Source organism: Camellia sinensis, chromosome 10 (assembly GCF_055761805.1).
Source record: "Camellia sinensis isolate YWXY chromosome 10, ASM5576180v1, whole genome shotgun sequence".
NCBI lineage: Eukaryota > Viridiplantae > Streptophyta > Magnoliopsida > Ericales > Theaceae > Camellia > Camellia sinensis.
In genome coordinates, this window is record NC_138970.1 from 47157681 (window position 1) to 47174229 (window position 16549).

Below are 16549 nucleotides of genomic sequence, written 5' to 3' on the forward strand. Positions count from 1 at the left end.
AGCTCCTGAGTAGTATCAGCAAGGGCACGGTATTCGGCTTCGGTACTAGAACGAGCAGTAAGAGATTGTTTCTTACTACGCCAAGAAATAAGAGAATCACCCAGAAAAAAGCAAAACCCAGTAGTAGAGCGGCGGTCAGTAGGATCGCCAGCCCAATCAGCATCAGAGAAAGCACGAAGCTGAAGAGAGGAGCGGGCGGAATAATGAAGACCATGAAACATGGTGCCTTTGAGATAGCGAATGATACGAATTAATGCAGCATAATGTGTGGTACGAGGAGCTGACATAAACTGGCTGACAATATGGACGGCATAGGCAATATCAGGACGAGTAACAGTGAGATAGACAAGATTGCCAACCAGCTGACGATATAGAGTAGCATCAGAGAGAAGAGTGCCATCAAGAGGTGTAAGACGACTCTGAGGCTCCAGGGGAGTTGAGGCAGTCTTGCAATCGGTAAGACCAGCACGGGTGAGAAGATCAGATGTGTACTTAGCCTGAGAGAGAAAAGAACCCGTGGAATCATGGAAGATTTCAAGACCCAAGAAATAGCTGAGAGGACCAAGGTCTTTCATCTCGAAATGATGGCTAAGAAATTGTTTAAGATGAAGAATACCATTGACATCATCACCGGTGATAATCATATCATCTACATAAAGAAGAAGCAAGGTGGTCCCTTGAGCAGTTTTGCGGATAAAAAGTGCAGTATCATAAGAGCTGGAGGTGAAACCACAGTCATGAATAGTAGAGCTGAACTTGGCAACCCAAGCGCGGAGAGCTTGTTTGAGACCATATAAAGCACGTTGAAGTTTGCAGACTTTATGAGGTGGATAAGTAGACCCAGGGGGAGGTTGCATGTAGACCTCCTCAAGAAGAACACCATTAAGAAAGGCATTTTTCACATCCATTTGATAAAGATCCCAGTGTCGGGTAGTAGCAACTGCAATGAGGCTGCGAACAGAGGTGAGACGAGCAACAGGAGCAAAGGTCTCCTCATAGTCAATACCATATTCTTGATTGAAGCCTTTAGCAACAAGGCGAGCTTTATAGCGCTCAATAGAGCCATCAGAACAGGTTTTGATTTTGTATACCCATTTACAGCCAATGGCAGTCTTGCCAGGAGGAAGATCAACAATGTCCCAAGTGTGAGTTTTGTCTAAAGCCTGTGATTCATCAGTCATAGCTTGCTGCCAAAGAGGATTAGAGCGAGCCTCCCGATAGGAGGTGGGTTCATAAGTAGAAAAAGCAGTAGAGCCAACAATAAAGTCACGAAGACGAGTAGAGGGTTGGATTACCCGGTGTGGTCGAGCAGGAGGAGGAGGAGCCAGAGGAAGAGACGCAACAGGGGGTGAGGAGTCCGAGGGAGCAAGAGCAGGACCATCAGAGCTGGCAGGTGCTTGAGAAAGACCAGTAGGCAAGGCAGTCTCAAGAGAGTCAGGCATGGGCAGTGGAGGAAGCTCATCAGAAAACAGATCTGCAGAAGGGTTAGTAAAACACAGAGAGGGTGAGGGAACGGATAAACGGAATTGAGAGAGGGAGGAAAACATTGTGTGTTCCCAAAAGACCACATGACGAGAGATACGGAGACGCTGGGAGAGAGGATCCCAACAGCGATACCCTTTATGTTCAATACCATACCCCAAGAAGCAACAAAGGCGAGAACGAGGTTCAAGTTTGGTACGTTCATGAGGTTGGAGAAGAACAAAACATGCAGAGCCAAAAACCCGAAGGGTGTCGTAAGGGGGACGGGTGCCATGTAAACGCTCATATGGAGTGTGATTATGAATGACCGGTGTAGGGATACAATTGATAGTGTAAGCAGCAGTGAGAGCGGCTTCACCCCAAAAATTTTCTGGACAAGAGGAAGAGAGAAGGAGGGCTCGAGTAGTGTCAAGTAGATGCCGATGTTTGCGTTCAGCACGGCCATTTTGTTGGGACGTACCTGGACAGGAACGATGAGGTTGAGTACCATGACTCCTAAGGAAGGAAAGAAAGTCAAAATCTTTATATTCCATGGCATTGTCGGAGCGAAAAATCTTGATAGTTTTAGAAAATTGGGTTTTAACCATTGCAGCAAAATTGTAATAAATTTGTTTGAGTTCAGAGCGATTTTTCATAAGAAACAACCATGTAAAACGAGAAAAATCATCTATAAAAACAACAAAATAACGTGCGCCTCCCATAGTAGGAGTAGGAGAGGGTCCCCAAATATCAGAATGAATGAGATCAAAGGGCGCAAGAGAAACAGAATTACTTTTATTAAATGACAAAGCAGGTTGTTTTGCAAGTTGACAGGACACACAATTGAAAGCATCAGAACTTACAGTACCCAAATGACCACTAGAAATTAAAGACTTCAAACGACCAACAGAAAGATGGCCCAAACGATAGTGCCAAAGCTGAAAATGAGATAAAGGAGGAGCAGTGGTAGTAGTGGTAGTAGTGGTAGTAGTGGTAGGAGCAGTGATTTGAGAGGAATCCGGAACATGAAGATGGATACGTTCGTAGAGACGTCCTTGCTTACGGCCTATCCCAAGAGTTTGCCTGGTCCGAGGGTCCTGCACCAAACAACCAGTATGGGAAAAGGTAACAGTTAGACCATGCTCACATAATTGACTAATGGAGATAAGATTTAAAGTGAGAGCAGGCATAAGATATACATGGGATAAAGATAAGTGAGAGGTGGAAACAAACCCAACATGACTTACAGACAGAAGAGACCCATCAGCAGTATGGATAGAAGGAACATGAGGAGTCGAAGAGAGAGGAGTAAAAATAGTAGGATCAAAGGTCATGTGATTACAACAAGCGGAGTCAAAGTACCAGGAAGTGTTACCTGCGGTGGTAGACAAAGCAGTAGATGGAGGAGTACCGGAATGCTGCCAAAAATGTTGAAACATGGCTTCAACATCGGTATGAGAGAAGACCGGAGTGAAAGGATCTACAGGAACAGAAGAAGGTGAATCTTCGGAGGCGGCAGCAGCAGTGCGTGGAGCAGGCATGTTTTTAAATGGAGTCCCAGAACGGTGAGAGTTGCTGCGGGAAAAATTCCCGGTGGAAGGACCATGGCGAGAGGCACGGGTAGGATTGCGGAAGCAATCTTGTTGGAGATGACCGGGGCCAGTCTTGTTGCAAAATCGACAAAGACGAACGGGACAATGAACCAGAAGATGAGTCGATGGAAGATTGCGGTTGTGACAATAGTTGCAGGTAGTGGACCGCTGTGGTGAAGGAGAACTCCGAATCTGGGGAGTAGCAAGAACAGAGTCCACAGGGTGTGGATGGAGAGTACCAAACCTGGTTTCCTCGGACAGGAGTTCAGAAACGGCTTGCTCAAGAGTAGGTAAAGGAGTGCGATGTAGGAGAGATGCGCGGACGGGTTCAAAACGAGGAGTGAGAGCCATGAGAAACTGAACCAAGCGCTGTTGGTCACGGTAGGTAGTAAACAAGGCAGCATCCTCAGTATGAGGCCATGGAGGCTCAGAAAGAGCGAGTTGATCCCAAATATAATACATTTGGGAGAGGAAATCATTAATGGTCTGAGTGTTTTCTTGGCGCATACGGTGAAGATGACTCAGAAGTTGATATTGGTGAGCAAGACCGGTAGTCTGATAGCGTTCTTGCAAAAAATCCCAGATGGCCTTGGCTGGAGAGGAAGCAGACTCAAGTTGGAACCTACCAAACTGAAGGCTGATGGATGTAATAGAAGTATTGCGAAGCCAGGTGATGATCTGATAGTTTTTACTATCCCAATCTTCTAGTCGGTCGATATATTTGGCAGCGGAGTCCGTGGCAGCGGATTCCGTGGTTGCTGGGACTGGTTTGCACACATCCCCAGTAATGATACGCCAAAGTTTCTTGCCTTTGAGGAAGCCAGACATGGCTTGTGCCCAAAGGACATAATTAGTCCCGTCAAGAATAATGGAAATAGGGTGATTAGAGGAATCCGGGCGATCCATGAGAAAAAAATAGCACAATGGAGGTAGAATCTGAAAAAACCGAGGTTACCAGTGAATTCAGAAGGCCGAAATTAGTGGGAAAATGAGTAAAACGACCCAAAATATGACCACAGAGGCACAGAAATGAGAGGCAAAGGGCGCGAGGCACGTTAGCAAGAAAGGGCGCGGCGCACGTTAGCAAAACAGGCCAGGCAGTGCACGGTAGCAGAGAGGCTGACGTGTGCTGACGTCAGAAACACGCGGCGCACGTTAGCAAGGTAGTGCGCGGTGCACGTTAGCACGGGACAGTGTGGAGGACGCGTGTGAGGCGGAAGGCGGAGGCAGGCGACGCGCCGTTCACAGAAGTGGCGCGTGAGAGTGCGTGTAACGTCTGATTGGGCTGAAATTGGTGGCGTTGGAATCGTCCGGAGGAGACGAAGGCTCTGGTGTGGTGAAAACTGTATTTCAGAGATGGACGAAAAAAAAGGATACAGATGAAATGCAATCTGCAAAAAAATATGTTGGAAGAAGAGGCTAGGCAGAAAACCTGTGCTCTGATACCATATAAGAAATTGAGAGAGATTGAGAGAGCAAATATTAGCTCTGTGGTTTGTATGTATATTGCAACCAAATGGAACCTCCATTATATAGGAGATGTTTTACAAGACAAAATGATGAACAAAGGAAATATACAAATGAAAGCAAAAGGAAAAGAAGGTGTAAAGAAGGTGTCTAGCTGTGCAACAACTATCTGTTAGGCTAGCAAAAGAAAAAGAAGGTGTAAAGAAGGTGTCTAGCTGTGCAACAACTATCTGCTAGGCTATTTACAGATCAATTACAGATCAATATAGTTATTAAATTATAGGTATAGTTATTAACATTATTAACAAATAATTTGAATTGTTGATTTTTCAATTTTATGCAAAGATCATTAATGGAAAACAATTAAATTAATCCTTGAATAATAGCAATATGATTTCATCATATTTGTTTGCAAAGTAATGGAAGATGAGTATAATTTTGAAAACATCCCGTTCATATTTTTTAAGAAAATTTTGATAAATATGTGACTACTAACCAAATCGATTATCAAAAAAAAACTTATGATAGACCCACAAGAAATGGACTGCACAAAAAAAAAAAAATTCAAACGATGAAAAAGAGTTGTTTCTTGTGAAACGTATGGACCAAATGAAGTCAATGGTCTTTCATTATACTATTTGCATATAAACAAACAAACAAAAGACTAATAAGAAAGAAAGTAAACGCAGCTGATGGCGAGGTTTCTTTGAAATCACTTGGAAGAGGAGATATGTTTTCTATGAAGTTGGCTGGCTGCTCAGAAAATTGTCATTCAACTATATACTATATGCAGTAATATTCACAATTTTTTCATTTTTATTTTTTTTTTGGGGGGGAGGGGTAACAAGCGTATCCAAAGTTTTACTTCAATCTCTGTCCATGCAGTCTCCTATCTCACACATACGAGTACACAGACTGAGGAGCAAAAAGTTCTCTCTACCTCAAATTAGTGTGCTTGGCTATTTGTGGAGGTAAGATTGTATTACTGTTGATTAGGTACTGAATTTAAACAAGATTACTCTGAGAATTCTTTCTAGTTCTTGACTCTGCATATGCACTTGAAAAGCTCTGTTTAACTCAATTAACTCTGTTCTTCAAATTGCACACTAGTTCTTTTGAAATTCTACTTTTGGGCTTCCCTTGAACTGTTCTTATTCTTCTTCTAAACCTGCTTTTGCAGAAAGTGAGAGTGGAAAAGACAACGCATAAATGGCAACCTTTGTGAGGATTACAGGTAATTGACCTGGTCTTTGACTTCTAGTTCTAGATCCAAAGTATTATCAATTGTTGTTAGCTTTGTTTAAAGATTAAGCTCATATAATTTTCATATGTGTAGACCGTCTTCCATCCGAGTCTTGACTTTAATTTTCCCTCATTGTCCAGCTACCCAGACAGCCTTTAATGAAAACGTCTAAACTTGAAAACCCCAGCCAATTGGCATACTGTTAACACCATAAATCTGCAATTTTTATTATTATTTATTATTTATATAATTGCAGGACACGTGGCATCCTCTTATCCATTTGGAAGTTAAAAGAAGTTATAGAGATAATGGAGAATATGAAGGACAAAGTGGATGAGTGGGAGGACAAAGTGGATGAGTGGAATGACACATGGCAAGACAAGAATGAAGATGGAAGAAATGGGTAGTTACTAAGTAGTTATTGCTGTATTTTTTCTTCTATAAATAGCCATTAATGGCTACATTGTAAGGGGATCCAGAATTCATAATCAAAGACACTTGATTTCAATATTTCTTGTTATTTTCCTTATCTTAGGAGTAGTTTAACATAGATTTATATTTCGAAGCATTTATTTTCAGCATTTCCATTTCGAAGCATAGGAGTAGAGGTAGTAATTATTACTTTGATTGTTCACTCAATCATCTTTCTCCGTTCCCCATTCTTCTTTTAATTTTTCTTTTCTTTACACTTGGCAATCTTGAAGTCCTCTTCGTTGAGGCAAAAGAACCGTCAACACAATCGCTTGATAATTGGCTTGAATTTAATCTGTAAGGATTTTTCAATCCTTGCTGGCACGCTCGCATTTATGATATTTTCCTTCGTAGGAAAAATAAGCCAACATTTTAGCCAACATTTTTTGGCACGCCCAGTGGGACGTCAAGTGTAATAAATGGAAAATGAATTGGATTTGTCCATTTCAAATAGTCTAGATGAAATTTATTGGCGTAAACAAGAAATTTTGGATCTTCAAGAAGAGATCCATTTTCTTGATGAAATAAATTTTCATCCCTTACAATATTATTTGGTGGAAGAAAAAAGACACCATTTAATTGGAGAAATTCATCAACTTGATATGGAAATTCGCCAATGGAATGATGAGTTATCAACTCTCACTACCAAGTCTTTAACTGAGGCCTTAATGGCCGGAATTGGTGAATTTTTTCAGAATTTTTCCTTGGTTAAAAATAGCAAAAGCAAAGAGTTGATTTCATCAATGGCTCGGGGGGTTCAAGAATCCGTTTTTAAAGAGCCAAATTATGAAATTAACATAACGAAAGAGCATGTTTTTGAGCCAAATTTGGCTAAGAATGATGTTTCATACATGGCTCGGGGGGTCCAAAAATCAATTTTTAGAGAGTCAAGTCATGAAAATAACATTCTTATGGGGGATTTTCATAAGCCATTAATGGCTAACATGGAAAAACAACCTACTTTGCCAAAGAATTATGAAAATCAATTCGGCGAAAGTCATGTTTTTAAAACAAACATGGTCAAGGATAATGAACAAGCCACTGTTCATGAATTCAAAATTTTTGATATTTTTCAAAATGTCAAAAAGTATGAATTTTCATGGTCACACTATACCATGACTTTTGGTGTTCAAAATCCTTTTTGGATTTGTGGTTCACATCAAAATATAATTTTGATGATGTGGCTAATAAAATTAACAAATTGTTCTTATGAGTTCGAAGCACTAAGAACAAGGGATAACCATTTAAAATGCATGAATTTGGCTAGAAAAAGCCTGTGCATTTAAATAAATGGTTGAAAATGGCTTATCTTTTCAAATTGATGGCCAATTGTTTGTATGTACACAATCAAAGCATCGAAGATACATTCGAAGCATCAAGAGTTGTTTCGAAGGTTGATTACTCTACTTTCGAAGCTGTATAAAGCTTTGAAGATACATTCGAAACATCAAGAGTTGTTTCGAAGGTTGATTACTTCACCTTCGAAACTGTATAAAACTTTGAAAACTTTCGAAATGTGTACATCTCTTCAAATATATGTAAAATGACAATTAATTAGTTGTCGAATAATGCCTGTTTTTGGCATCATAAGTTGGCTCGAAGAACAACAGTTTTGGTGTCTTCGAAGAAATAATAATTGGTTCGAAGCACAAAATTAATATTTCCATTAATTATGTGTGAACCAGAACATATAAGCTTTGAATAAACCACAATGGTTGGCCAAAAACAGCTTCGAAAGCCGTTTTGCCATAAGTTGCTTCGAAAGCTGTTTTGCCATAATTTTGTAAGCTTCGAAGCTCTCTATCTTGCATCAACAACAGCTTCGAAGAATTAATAATGGTGGTTGTGAACCTTCGAAGCTTTGTCGAGTATTTTTTAGGATGTAATTCGTCTTTGGTCGGTTCCATCGACCTTCGAAGAATGATTTTGGTCCTTTATATCACTTTCGAAGCTTGTTACTAGTCATAATTCGAGTCATCTAGTCATAATTTCATACTCATTCGAAGCACTTTATTGGTGTTGTTACATCATTCGAAGCACTTTACTGCTTAGGTTAGTCATGTGCTTGGTTCGGCCCTTCAAAAATTCAAGTAAACATCATTTTTAAGGGCCGCGGGGGGTAATGTTAACACCATAAATCTGCAATTTTTATTATTATTTATTATTTATATAATTGCAGGACACGTGGCATCCTCTTATCCATTTGGAAGTTAAAAGAAGTTATAGAGATAATGGAGAATATGAAGGACAAAGTGGATGAGTGGGAGGACAAAGTGGATGAGTGGAATGACACATGGCAAGACAAGAATGAAGATGGAAGAAATGGGTAGTTACTAAGTAGTTATTGCTGTATTTTTTCTTCTATAAATAGCCATTAATGGCTACATTGTAAGGGGATCCAGAATTCATAATCAAAGACACTTGATTTCAATATTTCTTGTTATTTTCCTTATCTTAGGAGTAGTTTAACATAGATTTATATTTCGAAGCATTTATTTTCAGCATTTCCATTTCGAAGCATAGGAGTAGAGGTAGTAATTATTACTTTGATTGTTCACTCAATCATCTTTCTCCGTTCCCCATTCTTCTTTTAATTTTTCTTTTCTTTACACTTGGCAATCTTGAAGTCCTCTTCGTTGAGGCAAAAGAACCGTCAACACAATCGCTTGATAATTGGCTTGAATTTAATCTGTAAGGATTTTTCAATCCTTGCTGGCACGCTCGCATTTATGATATTTTCCTTCGTAGGAAAAATAAGCCAACATTTTAGCCAACATTTTTTGGCACGCCCAGTGGGACGTCAAGTGTAATAAATGGAAAATGAATTGGATTTGTCCATTTCAAATAGTCTAGATGAAATTTATTGGCGTAAACAAGAAATTTTGGATCTTCAAGAAGAGATCCATTTTCTTGATGAAATAAATTTTCATCCCTTACAATATTATTTGGTGGAAGAAAAAAGACACCATTTAATTGGAGAAATTCATCAACTTGATATGGAAATTCGCCAATGGAATGATGAGTTATCAACTCTCACTACCAAGTCTTTAACTGAGGCCTTAATGGCCGGAATTGGTGAATTTTTTCAGAATTTTTCCTTGGTTAAAAATAGCAAAAGCAAAGAGTTGATTTCATCAATGGCTCGGGGGGTTCAAGAATCCGTTTTTAAAGAGCCAAATTATGAAATTAACATAACGAAAGAGCATGTTTTTGAGCCAAATTTGGCTAAGAATGATGTTTCATACATGGCTCGGGGGGTCCAAAAATCAATTTTTAGAGAGTCAAGTCATGAAAATAACATTCTTATGGGGGATTTTCATAAGCCATTAATGGCTAACATGGAAAAACAACCTACTTTGCCAAAGAATTATGAAAATCAATTCGGCGAAAGTCATGTTTTTAAAACAAACATGGTCAAGGATAATGAACAAGCCACTGTTCATGAATTCAAAATTTTTGATATTTTTCAAAATGTCAAAAAGTATGAATTTTCATGGTCACACTATACCATGACTTTTGGTGTTCAAAATCCTTTTTGGATTTGTGGTTCACATCAAAATATAATTTTGATGATGTGGCTAATAAAATTAACAAATTGTTCTTATGAGTTCGAAGCACTAAGAACAAGGGATAACCATTTAAAATGCATGAATTTGGCTAGAAAAAGCCTGTGCATTTAAATAAATGGTTGAAAATGGCTTATCTTTTCAAATTGATGGCCAATTGTTTGTATGTACACAATCAAAGCATCGAAGATACATTCGAAGCATCAAGAGTTGTTTCGAAGGTTGATTACTCTACTTTCGAAGCTGTATAAAGCTTTGAAGATACATTCGAAACATCAAGAGTTGTTTCGAAGGTTGATTACTTCACCTTCGAAACTGTATAAAACTTTGAAAACTTTCGAAATGTGTACATCTCTTCAAATATATGTAAAATGACAATTAATTAGTTGTCGAATAATGCCTGTTTTTGGCATCATAAGTTGGCTCGAAGAACAACAGTTTTGGTGTCTTCGAAGAAATAATAATTGGTTCGAAGCACAAAATTAATATTTCCATTAATTATGTGTGAACCAGAACATATAAGCTTTGAATAAACCACAATGGTTGGCCAAAAACAGCTTCGAAAGCCGTTTTGCCATAAGTTGCTTCGAAAGCTGTTTTGCCATAATTTTGTAAGCTTCGAAGCTCTCTATCTTGCATCAACAACAGCTTCGAAGAATTAATAATGGTGGTTGTGAACCTTCGAAGCTTTGTCGAGTATTTTTTAGGATGTAATTCGTCTTTGGTCGGTTCCATCGACCTTCGAAGAATGATTTTGGTCCTTTATATCACTTTCGAAGCTTGTTACTAGTCATAATTCGAGTCATCTAGTCATAATTTCATACTCATTCGAAGCACTTTATTGGTGTTGTTACATCATTCGAAGCACTTTACTGCTTAGGTTAGTCATGTGCTTGGTTCGGCCCTTCAAAAATTCAAGTAAACATCATTTTTAAGGGCCGCGGGGGGTAATGTTAACACCATAAATCTGCAATTTTTATTATTATTTATTATTTATATAATTGCAGGACACGTGGCATCCTCTTATCCATTTGGAAGTTAAAAGAAGTTATAGAGATAATGGAGAATATGAAGGACAAAGTGGATGAGTGGGAGGACAAAGTGGATGAGTGGAATGACACATGGCAAGACAAGAATGAAGATGGAAGAAATGGGTAGTTACTAAGTAGTTATTGCTGTATTTTTTCTTCTATAAATAGCCATTAATGGCTACATTGTAAGGGGATCCAGAATTCATAATCAAAGACACTTGATTTCAATATTTCTTGTTATTTTCCTTATCTTAGGAGTAGTTTAACATAGATTTATATTTCGAAGCATTTATTTTCAGCATTTCCATTTCGAAGCATAGGAGTAGAGGTAGTAATTATTACTTTGATTGTTCACTCAATCATCTTTCTCCGTTCCCCATTCTTCTTTTAATTTTTCTTTTCTTTACACTTGGCAATCTTGAAGTCCTCTTCGTTGAGGCAAAAGAACCGTCAACACAATCGCTTGATAATTGGCTTGAATTTAATCTGTAAGGATTTTTCAATCCTTGCTGGCACGCTCGCATTTATGATATTTTCCTTCGTAGGAAAAATAAGCCAACATTTTAGCCAACACATACATAACTTTTTTTCTTTCTTTTCTTTTTTTTTTTTTTAATAAAGATTGGGTAGACGAGTCTTTGTTTATTACAACTGTTTGGCATTTAGCGCTGAAAAAAAAGGGTGGGAATTTACAGTCCGGTGGATTTTTCAACAAAAAAAATACAATAGGTCAAATGTGATTGGTTATCAAAAAATCAGTGACATTTAGGCATCTAATGATGCTTGGACATGTATATTTTTAGTAAAATTATTAGTAAGAATTTATATGGATGTAGCATTGATCTCAATTAAATTATGTAAGACAACTTTGTTTCTTACATCTTCTCTAATTTAGAAAGTGGGTCTAGAAAAGTAGTATTGTATATCATTTGCCTCTATAAAAATAGCATGTACATGTTATTTATTATTATTAGGACTAATTACGTTAGTTCCGAAATTATGCATTTTATCACACTTTAATCTTTAATTTTTAAATTTTATCTATTTAATTTGCAAATTATAAAATGCGATTTTAAATAGTCCAAAAGCTCACACAGTCAAAATTGATTAATGCGAGTTGGGTATTTTCAAAACATAGTCCTCTGTTCACAATATATATGTATATATATATATATGCACACATAGTCCACAAATTATGCATTTGCACCCCCAAAATATGCACTTTATTGCATTTTCTCCTCAAAGTATACACATTATTGCATTTTTCTCCCCAATCTTTAAAAAAAATAATAATAATAATAATAATAATAATAATAATTAAAAAAAAGGGGGTAATAATCAAAAAATGCCCCATCTCCTTTTAATCAATTTAGACCATATGGATACTAGAAACCATTTAAACTCACATATTATAGCTTCATGACTAATAAATTGACATAAAAAATAATAAATAAATAAAAATTGGTCACTACAGTACAACAAAGTGCATATACTTTCAGGTAATCAAGTAAAAAATCCATTTATGTATATCATTTTTCTTGTACTTAATATAATTTTGCGGTTATCCTCTTATTTAAAACAATGATAGTGTTGATATGGGCTGACATATTGGCTGGGTACGCGATGTGGGTGATGATGACTTACTTAACGAATGTTTGGAAGATCAATTTGACGCACGCTACTGGAATTATAAACATTTGGGGAGGCATAGCTTCCATAATGCCGCTAGGCTTTGCCTTCCTTGTCGATATGTTCATCGGACACTATGCAATGCTCCTATTCTCCAGCATCGCCTATTGTATTGTGAGTAATATCTCTGTGAAATTTCTCTGTTTTTTTGGCTTGTTTCTGAGTTTGATGTTGCTTTTGAGTTGAAATTATTTGCGACTGCTCTTTTTAGCTCTTGTGATTGTCACACCACCTAAGACTTTATTAAGCTGGTAGATATAATAGATTTTTAATTTTCATTATAACTGAGAAATTTTGAATCTCAAACGCCAACCATCAAACCTATAAGACAATAGCATGGACTACATTAAGGCCAATTCCATACTAGATTAATTTTGTGCAGCAGCTAATGCTCAGAATTGTTTGGATAGCTTCAAGATTTGGTTGTTATGAAACTTGCAACAATTCTTTTCAGATAATATATATATATATATATATATATATAAAGTAACAGGACAATACATATGCAGTTGGGAAAGCATATGTTTTGTTTCACTTTGGTCATCCAAGTTTTAATTTTATCAACTTCATTCTTAAAAAATTTAGTTTGAGTGAAATTGGTTAAATTTCAAATGGACTGTCAAAATTGTATAGGTAGTTATAATCAAATTCATATATAGTCCCTAAAATATGAATTTCGTGTCACTTTGGTCTCCAAAAATTTTAAATTTGTTACTTTGGTCCCCAAACACTGATGAAGAAGACAAATATTGAGAATTTGAATTTTTATGAACCAAAGTGACACAAATGCATATTTCAAGAACCATAAGTGAATTTTATAATTATTTGGTTTAACGATTTAAATGTTCTCTAATTGAAACAATTTCACCTAAATTAGAAATTTCAAACAAAAAAATTGACACAAATATGACAAGTATTATATCAATTTGGACAGTTAAAGTTCAATAATAATTAGAAAACCAACAGTTACCAAGCATAAACTTTTGAGAAAAAATAAATAGCTACATACAACCGTAATTGAAACAACTTAAACTGTGCCAAAGCTATATAGAACACATGATTTTATAGGTAGATTTTATGCAAAATAATTATAATAACATGATTGAGTGCAGGGGTTGGGCTTTCTATCCATGTCAACACCACCAGTCCTCTCTAAATCCACAGACACTTGCAGTGCTTACAAACCAGAATGCATAGGTCACACACAAAAAGCCCTCTTCTACACTGCCTTATCTCTCATAGCCGTGGGAATCTCTGGCCACACGGTCTCTCTACCACCATTTTTCACAGCACAAACAACAGCTAGCAATGACAGAGACACGGGACGAAAACTTCTATGGCAAATTGTGGGCATCTTCGGCATCATCCTCGTGCCCATAATTGGAGGCATTGCACTTCCATATATAAAGCAATGGTCTGTTAGGTTTGGAATTCCAGCAATATGTAGTTTGGTTGCAACACTATTGTTCTTGACTGGGTCCTGTTCATATAAGTAAGATAAGCCACAGGGGAGTCCATTAACAACTGTGTTCAGAGTTTTTGTAGCCTCTGTTTGTAAGATGTGTCAACCACTTCCTAGTGATGGAAATGAGCTTTATGAGAAAGATGGCACTGATGCTAAGTTGATGCCTCACACTGGTAGTCTCAGGTTTTGAGACTTTTCCTTTGGCTAAATTACACTATACCCCTTTTTGTTTAGTTATTTCTTCTTTTTTTAATTTTGGCTCTTGAAATTTTTTTCTCCACTTTTTTTCTCAATTTACTCTTAAAGTTAAATTTTATTCAAAATTAGATTTAAAAAAATGATACAATAACTGTCAAATGACATAAAAATATATTATTATATTAGAGTTTGTATTTGTGAAAGAAATGAGAGTTATATATAACAAATATTTTTATGACGCATGATTGTTAATGTGTCATTTTCTGTTTAATGTTGAATATAAATTAACTTTTAGAGTAAATTGAAAAAAATTTGAAACATGAAAAGTCAAAATAAAAAAAATGGTCAAACATAAAGGGCAAAGTGTAAATTACCCCTTTCCTTTTCTATCTTAATCCTTTGTCATTGAACTTCAGAAAAGAACACCAACTTCAAAATTGCTAATTCATCAAATTTGTATACTGACTTATTTTTTTTATTGGAAAGGCACTAAATTCTTGATGAATTGTCTTCATGATTTGGACCAGGTGCTTAGACAAGGCAGCGATCATATTGGCAAACAAAACTCGAGAAGAACAAGAGAGAACCAGATGGAGACTCTGTAGAGTCACAGAAGTTGAAGAAACCAAAATCGGCATTCGAATAATCCCAATGTGGCTAACTTTCATCGCCTGCGGTATCATAACTTCCATAGGAAACACCTTCTTTCTTGAGCAAGCAAACCACATGAACCGCAAGCTTGGACGTTTAAACCTCCCTCTCCCAATCCTCCTAATGTTCTACGACTTTTCAAAATCTCAATTCGCCAAATTATACTTCACTTTAACAAAATACCTCCGCGAAGCAGGACTCAAACACTACGCTCCCCCAATTGGCATTGCAGCATCAATAACATTTGCGATCCTAACTTGCATTACTGCCGCAAGTGTGGAAACGCGAAGGCTAAGTGTGATTAGAAAACACAGTTTACTCGACAAGCCTGATGAGAAAATCCCAATGAGTATGTTTTGGTTGCTTCCACAGTTTTTACTCCTTGGGGCGCTTGATGGGGTTGTTGAGAATGGGATTATGAGTTTTTTCAAAGATCAGGGTCCGCCATCGATGAGGGACTATTTCGTGTTATTCACAAGAGGAGTGATTGGATTGGGAATGATGGGTAATGTCGTTTTTGTATATGTGGTGGGAAAGGTGAAGCCGAGTTGGTTAAAGGATACATTGAATATGAGTCGATTGGACAAGTACTATTGGACACTGGCAGTGTTGAGTGCTGTGAATCTTGTGGTGTATGTTTTGGTAGCAACATGGTTTTCATATAGGGGATGTGCAGACGATGATGGCGAGGAAGCACCTGAAGTTGAAGGAGCTGTGACGCCGTATGATGAAAATAAGCAGGGTTGCTGCTGCTGTTAGGTTTTTTTTTTTTTTTTTGGCCAATTTAGTGGCTTTTTTTACACAAATAGATCACAGATTCGGAGACAACCCTCTCGCATGAGGTGAGTCTCTAAATCTATGTAAGAAGGTTGTGTCGGATTTTTTTTTTTTAAGTTTTGGTGTTAGTAGAAGAACTGTTCTTACATTTTGCATCCAATTTGTTCATTGTGTATGTAATTGATATGACATTAAAGAGAGAGGAATGAAGTGAAAAGAAAACTCTTCTATTCAATTCAATAATCAATGAATGGTATAAATTTCTTTATATAGGAGAGAAGATAAGTATATATAAAGAATATATTGTACTACATAGATAAGGCATATATATATATATATATATATATATTAAAGGGATTTTATTGATAAATCTCATTTAGACGTGTTTTAACCCAAAAAGTCCATGAAGAAATTTATTATTTAGTCTCATGTATGTATAATTTTATTCCATAAAATCTTTTTTCTTGATTTGCACTCTTTTTTTAGACTCTTATGCCCTTATATTTAATTTTGATACCCTAACAAATATTTTTAAACGGTTAGCAATTTTATGATATAAATATTCATATTTTAACATTCACATTGGTAAGAATGTAAAATTGGCCCGTGACCTGTAGGCGATCCGAAGATCGCCCCCGGGCCGGGGCGGGCCCGGCCCGTTGACAATGTGAATATTCACATTGACATGTTAACATTCACATTGATAGAAGTGTAAAATTGGCCCGCGGCCCGTGGGCGGCCTGAAACTCGCCCGTGGCCTGTGGACTGCCCGGGGCGGGCCCGGCCCATTGACAATGTGAATATTCACATTCACGTTGATAGGAATGTAAAATTGACCCGCGGCCCGTAGGCCGCCCGAAACCCCCCCGCGGGCCAGGCCCGGCCCAGCCCGTTTACAATGTAAATATTCACATTGACATGTTAACATTCACATTGAT

General features: G+C 37.3%; 1 protein-coding gene across 3 annotated transcripts; it reads left to right on the top strand.

The window, feature by feature from the left end:
* The first annotated feature begins 5177 nt into the window (after nucleotides 1–5177).
* LOC145801089 (protein NRT1/ PTR FAMILY 5.5-like) lies at nucleotides 5178–15879 on the top strand. Of its 3 annotated transcripts, XM_082891326.1 has the most exons (6): nucleotides 5178–5312; nucleotides 5406–5491; nucleotides 5701–5754; nucleotides 12420–12634; nucleotides 13633–13934; nucleotides 14711–15879. In XM_082891326.1, the coding sequence occupies exons 3-6, from the start codon at nucleotides 5730–5732 to the stop codon at nucleotides 15591–15593; spliced, it is 1425 nt and encodes a 474-aa protein (XP_082747452.1). In that variant the 5' UTR covers nucleotides 5178–5312; nucleotides 5406–5491; nucleotides 5701–5729; the 3' UTR covers nucleotides 15594–15879. The 3 variants fall into 3 exon arrangements, with proteins under 3 accessions (XP_082747452.1, XP_082747451.1, XP_082747453.1); XM_082891325.1 differs by lacking the exon at nucleotides 5178–5312 and having other exon boundaries at nucleotides 5353–5491; XM_082891327.1 differs by lacking the exon at nucleotides 5178–5312 and having other exon boundaries at nucleotides 5407–5491; nucleotides 12494–12634.
* The last annotated feature ends 670 nt before the right edge of the window (nucleotides 15880–16549 follow it).

Excerpts from the sequence above, each read along its gene's own strand:
- LOC145801089 (XM_082891326.1), top strand. The coding sequence starts at position 5,730 with ATGGCAACCTTTGTGAGGATTACAG. Across the intron at positions 5,755-12,419 it reads AACCTTTGTGAGGATTACAG|TGTTGATATGGGCTGACATA; the intron begins GTAATTGACCTG and ends AAACAATGATAG. Across the intron at positions 12,635-13,632 it reads CCAGCATCGCCTATTGTATT|GGGTTGGGCTTTCTATCCAT; the intron begins GTGAGTAATATC and ends GATTGAGTGCAG.